Here is a 5,871-nt window from a genome sequence, read left to right on the forward strand (position 1 = left end):
TCCATACACTATTTTAATGCTTCCATTTCACAGACTAGGAGGATGCTTATTGTGGAGTCTGTTGAAAGGTAATGTTTGTGGATCAAGGAACATGTTGGACAATGTTCCTTTTCATTTGATAATTTTGAAGAGGTTTGAGTATAATGTTTTAATCTTTAATCTTTTGTAAAAGTATAAGAGTTGCTATTATTATTATTATTATTTTAAGTTTAACAGTTGAAATAAAAAATATTGAAATATTTATTAATAAAAATATAACTTTAAAAATAAAATAAAATTTGATGAATATGTTCTTTCCTAAAGTAGTCAATTAGAACTCATAGAGTGCTAGATAGTCTAAAAGTATCATTTTAAAATGCTAGCACAGAACCTTTTATGTTCACCCCAATAACAACACACTAAAAAAATAATACATATACTATCATTTTTTTAAAACTATTTATGAACGTTAATTGGAAGAAAGAATTTATAAGATAGACATAAGATCATTGGAACATAGGCAGTTAATTGACTTGAGTAGTTGCCGCTCAACATAGCTGGTCCTTCTAATCACGATTGCATTAATCTCCTGTGGACTTTACCGGTCATGCCACTTTACCTTTTATGAGATAATCGACTTCAGCGAATGTACCGTGCTGGTTCCTCCACGCGTTTTCTTCTCATCACTCATCTTTATCTTCCCCCTTGCACACGCACAGCATTTGCACCTTCCCATCAGCGAATGTACTGTGCTGGTTCCTCCACGCGTTTTCTTCTCATCACTTATCTTTATCTTCCCCCTTGCACACGCACAGCATTTTCACCTTCCCACCAAATAGCTATCATTCGGCTTTTATCTTTTCTTTACCATGGCACCTACGTCTACTTCCGGATCTCAACCAGATAAAAATTCAAACGCTTTTGAAAATGCTTTTGAAAATGAGGTAAAAATTCATATTACTTTTACAAATTCATTAATTTATATCATCATACCTTTTAATGTTATAATTGAAATGAATCTCAATTATGACAACCGGACAACGCCACAAATATCTCATCACCATCATAGTGGTGGGAAGATGTTTCTGTCCTTCATTGACTTCTCTGGTTAATATGTTCTTCCCTTCCTTCCACGCGATTCCTACAGATACATAGAATTTGTCCCTCCTCACGGAGACCCTTTCTTACTTTCCCGTTAATCTGTTTTTGTTTTTCATCTCAAAGCTCAAATTGCATTCCATGGCGTCCACCTCTACTTCTGCTGATGACGAGCAGAGAAATGCATCTGAAGAAATTGCTTCATCTCCATCTACTTCTTCTTCCCTCTTTTCCTCCTGTTTCAATTGCCGTTGTTTCAATCTCTGTTCAAATCAATCCCATTCCTCGCCACATAAATCTCCCTCTACTCCTTTCGTTACAAATGACTTTCAAGAGACTGCTTTGTCGCCGCCTACAAATGCTTTTCAAGGGCTCGTTCCATCTTCATCTCCGTCTTCTTCTTCTGCTGCTGCATATTCCATCTCAATGCAAGGGAAAAAGGTGCCCTACGATGTGTTTATCAATCATCGTGGCCCCGATGTCAAACACACCCTCGCAGCCACTCTTTACAGTACCCTCTCTGTCATGGGTTTGAGGGTTTTCCTTGATAAAGAAGAGCTTCAACTCGGGGATTATTTGCCCAAAGAGATTGAAGATGCAATGCAAAGTGCTTCGCTCCACATAGCCATATTTTCAAAGAAGTATGCAGAATCCCCCTGGTGTTTGGCTGAACTTGCGTATATGCTTAAAACTGGTATCCCAATCATTCCTATTTTCTACCATCTTCAGCCTGCCCAAGTCCGATATGAACGAGGACTCTATGCTGATGCATTCGCCCTGCACAAAAAGAAGGGTCATTACAGCTCAGAAAAGATTGAGGAGTGGAAGAAGGCGGTCAACAGGGTTTCATACAATATCGGCGAGATCATAAATAAAGAGGAGTAAGTAGCAATTATTTTTCTTTCAGCCCTCATTCTTTTCTTTTCAATCTTCTTCTGTTTACACTAGGTGCTTCTTTTTGTTCTTTCTTATGCTTTTCGGAATAGGTGTCATGGTAAACGAAGTTTGCCCTGTTCTGTTTTGTTTTGTTCAGTGACTGTGGCAGAGTGCTCAAGAATGTTGTTAATCGTGTTCTACCAGTAATAAAAAATCTTCAATTTTTGGTTGCCAAACATCCAGTTGGTCTAGATGAAGCTCTCTTAGACTTTGAAAGAACAGCACTTCAGTCTGGAAAAATCCATCACACTGTGCAAATCGTGGGAATTTGGGGTATGGGTGGCTCTGGAAAAACAACACTTGCCAAACAATTATTTAATAATAAATACATAGATATGGAAAAGTCTAGTTTTCTATTTGATATTAGAGATGCTGATTCAAAAAGTGCATTGCATAAGAAACAGCAAAAATTGGTAGAAGATCTCGGTCTTCGAAATATATCAATTGAGAATATAGAAGAAGGGAAGAGAATTCTCGCCTATCGTTTGAAATCTGTTAGGGTGCTGATTGTTCTAGATGATGTGGACAATATAGATCAAATGGATGCTCTAGTGCCTGCCAAGGATAGTCTGGGAGAGGGTAGTTTGGTTGTTGTGACTACAAGGAAACTCGATGTACTCCAACGTTGGGACATCTCATCCATTTATAAAATGAAAGCACTGGACCGAGCTCATGCCCAACAGCTTTTTTGTTGGCATTCCTTTTTAAGTCCTCTTCCATGCAGCGGATTTGAGAATCTTGTTGAAAAAGTCATAAGAGTTTGTGATGGCTTACCATTATCTCTCAAAGTGTTTGGAGGGCTACTATATGGAAAATCCAGTAAAGAATATTGGGAGAGTCAATTACAAAAGATAAATAGGATATTACCTGATGATATCATAACTAGGCTACAAGTAAGTTATGATGCCCTAGATTATGAAGAGAAAGGAGCGTTTTTGGATGTAGCTTGCTGCTTCATTGGAGAGCAGAAAACTTCAGTCGTCGCAGCTTGGGATGGATCAACAGGAGCTGGCCTGTGTATTTGGGAAGGTCTCTTTAATAAGTGTCTTGTTGAATTTGATGATTGTGACCGTATAAGGATGCATGACCACTTGAGGGATTTGGGAAGGAAAATAGAGAATAATCAATCATCTTACCGTCTATGGTCTCCTCACCAGACTATTAATGTTGACAATGAAGTGCAGGTAATATTAATACTAATCTTTGTCTACTTATATATAGATTCTATTCTTGTTCCGCTGAAGTTTAATAATGTTCCCATAATTTTTGATTTCATTGTTTTTCTTTTCTTGAATTTAAAAGGGAATTGCTATTCGAGCAATAATGATAAAAACAGCAGATTCAACAAGCGAAGTTGAGCATAGTCTCCGACGTTCAGGGGGTGGAGAGCTCATTGTTAACACAAATAGAGGATTGCGTACTCTGGCGCCTTCTTCAGTAGGATTAAAATTTCTTAAGGTCAGGGGAAATGATTATAATCAAGTGATTGGTGATCTATCAAGAGATCTGATATGGCTTCAATGGTTCGACATTGAAGAGAGAAACCTTGCCTCATTAAAATCATTGAAAAATTTGAGGGTTTTAGAACTCGGTGAAAATAAATATCATAGGAAAAATCGATTGGAAGAATTATGGGAGACTGAGAGCAACGTAAGTATCTTGTACAGATTCACTTCTTTATTGATGATCTTTTCCATTTTCAGTCAGTCTCATAGAGAATTTGTTACAGGCTCCCGTGCAGTTAAGAGAGTTGCTAATTTACAGCTGTGGTGCATTCCAAAGATTTCCAAAATCAATAGGATGTCTCAGGCATTTGAAAAAGATAGTCACAGATGAGACAGGAGTGGAGAGTCTCCCCGATGAATTTTGTCGTCTTGAATTACTGGAGCACCTGGACTTATCTTACTGTAGAGAGCTATCATTTCTACCCAACAATTTTGGTGATTTGAGAAATCTGAGGCACCTTGATTTGATAAATTGTCATAGTTTGAGGAAGTTACCAGTCTCTTTCAAGGAGCTCTCACTTCTGCAACACCTCAACTTAGCCGGGTGTTCCGAGCTCAGTCTAGAATCAGAAATGTTGGAAACAATGGCACAACTAGAGTATTTGAACCTCTCTCGTTGCAGGCAAATGGAAGGGTTGCCTCGTAACATCACAAATCAGGCCTACCTGAGAGAGCTATATTTAGAGGATGCAGAGAGGTTCAGGGAGATACCAGTGAGCATCGGCCAACTGAGCAAGTTACAAACGATGAGAATCGGAAGTCCATTGTTGGAAAGCCTGCCAACATCTTTTGGAGATTTGTCTTCCTTGACTATTCTTCGAATTTCTGGTTGTCCTAAACTGGGATGTGTACCCGAATCTTTGGGGCGTCTTAATCAATTAAAGGAGTTAGCCATAGAAAAATCAGGAGTGAAATCCTTATCAATTGTAGCGCGCAAGACTTGCATCTCCAAAGACTATTGTCCGAGCCTTGAGTCTCTCGAGCTTGAAGGAAATGACTGTCTAACAGAGATAGATGTCCAGTCAACTACACTGAAGATGATGTACTTGCGAGGTTGTAGAATGCTGAGGAAGGTAAGGGGTATTGATGGTCTGGTGAACATTCAGTGGCTGATTATAAGTGGGTGCCCTGAGTTGGATTCGCTCCCCAGTTTTGCACAATTAGCCTGTCTCAAACACTTTCAACTGAGAGGGTGCTACGGAGTGAAGAGAATAGATGGGTTGGAATATTGCAGAGCAATGGAAGTGGTGAGAGTGCATACGAGGTGGGAGGAGGCGGGCATACAAAGTTTGGAGCGCATGGGAAGATTGAGTCAAGTGAGTCTCAAAGCAAACAGCAGAGCAGGTGTTGAAGGTTGCATTCAAAGCATACGGGTAAATATTAAATTACAGTTTATTGGTAAATAGAATTCTAATCATTTTAAAACTAAATGCACAATATTGACTTACTCTGTTGATTCGCCTTATTAAAGAATTTGCAGAGGCGGCCGGAGACAGTAGGAATATGCGCGCGGGCGGTCGCTGATGCGGCCTCGCTTCTTAACTGCTTTGACTTTTCCGATCTCTCCCTCGTTGGCTCCATCGCTAGCCAGAAACTGAGCCCTCAAATATTATTGCTGAGGGAATCACTGAAACGGTCATACTCAGCGCGGTGCATTCTTGTATGCCTTGTTCTGAATTGTGAATCTCCAGAGGCTTCATTGTCTTTGGCTCCTGGTGATTCAAATGTTTTGATTGATTCTGTGGTGTTGGAGGAGGGGAAATGGGTGTTTACAACTGTCATAACACAACATTCTAGAGTTTTCAATAACAATACACTTCAGATAGGTTTACAACTGGGAAATTCCGGAGGACATTCTGAAGGAGAAGTGGAGAAAGGATTGCTGGTGACGGGGGAAGAGGAGAGAGTTATGGAGGCTTCCGCCCGTTTATGTGCATTATTATCGGATTAATACATACCGATACTTAGAGGAGTTGGGAAAGGCATCAGAAAGGTATTATTATTTGATGGGAAATTTTATTTTAATTGTTGTTATACATATTTTTATTGATGTTTAACAATATTAATAAAGTTTTGGAGTTTAAAAATAGATATTTAATAAAAATAGACAGGTAAAGAAGAATGATATGTCATTTGAATTATTTTAGTAAAGGTTTATAAGTTATGAAGTGAGTAAGATTTGATTAGGGGATTTATTTAAAATCATTTAACTTAATTAATAGGTCAAATGTCCATTGACTTCACTTGCATTTGAGTAAATGTATTTTTAGACATATTGTTTTCAGTAGCTCCATCTTGTAATATAATTTTATAGACTTATTATATACGTAGGAGGCTAAAAATTAGTTGTTTT

At 38.5% G+C, this 5,871-nt stretch overlaps 1 protein-coding gene across 1 annotated transcript; it reads left to right on the forward strand.

Annotated features, from left to right (window-relative positions):
- Positions 1–1,079: 1,079 nt before the first annotated feature.
- Positions 1,080–5,605, forward strand: LOC149540305 (disease resistance protein Roq1-like). The gene is made up of 5 exons (XM_089801425.1): positions 1,080–1,958; positions 2,111–3,197; positions 3,316–3,663; positions 3,743–4,891; positions 4,990–5,605. Exons 1-5 carry the CDS (start codon positions 1,219–1,221, stop codon positions 5,467–5,469), a joined length of 3,804 nt encoding a protein of 1,267 aa, XP_089657551.1. The 5' UTR covers positions 1,080–1,218; the 3' UTR covers positions 5,470–5,605.
- Positions 5,606–5,871: the final 266 nt, after the last annotated feature.

Source organism: Cupressus sempervirens, chromosome 9 (genome assembly GCF_028749045.1).
Source record: "Cupressus sempervirens isolate cs-2001-9-10 chromosome 9, ASM2874904v1, whole genome shotgun sequence".
NCBI classification, from domain to species: Eukaryota; Viridiplantae; Streptophyta; class Pinopsida; order Cupressales; family Cupressaceae; genus Cupressus; species Cupressus sempervirens.

Coding starts and splice junctions, on each gene's coding strand:
- LOC149540305 (XM_089801425.1), top strand. CDS start 1,219: ATGGCGTCCACCTCTACTTCTGCTGATGACGAGCAGAGAAATGCATCT. Junction 1,959..2,110: donor GAGATCATAAATAAAGAGGA/GTAAGTAGCAAT, acceptor TGTTTTGTTCAG/TGACTGTGGCAGAGTGCTCA. Junction 4,892..4,989: donor GTTGCATTCAAAGCATACGG/GTAAATATTAAA, acceptor GCCTTATTAAAG/AATTTGCAGAGGCGGCCGGA.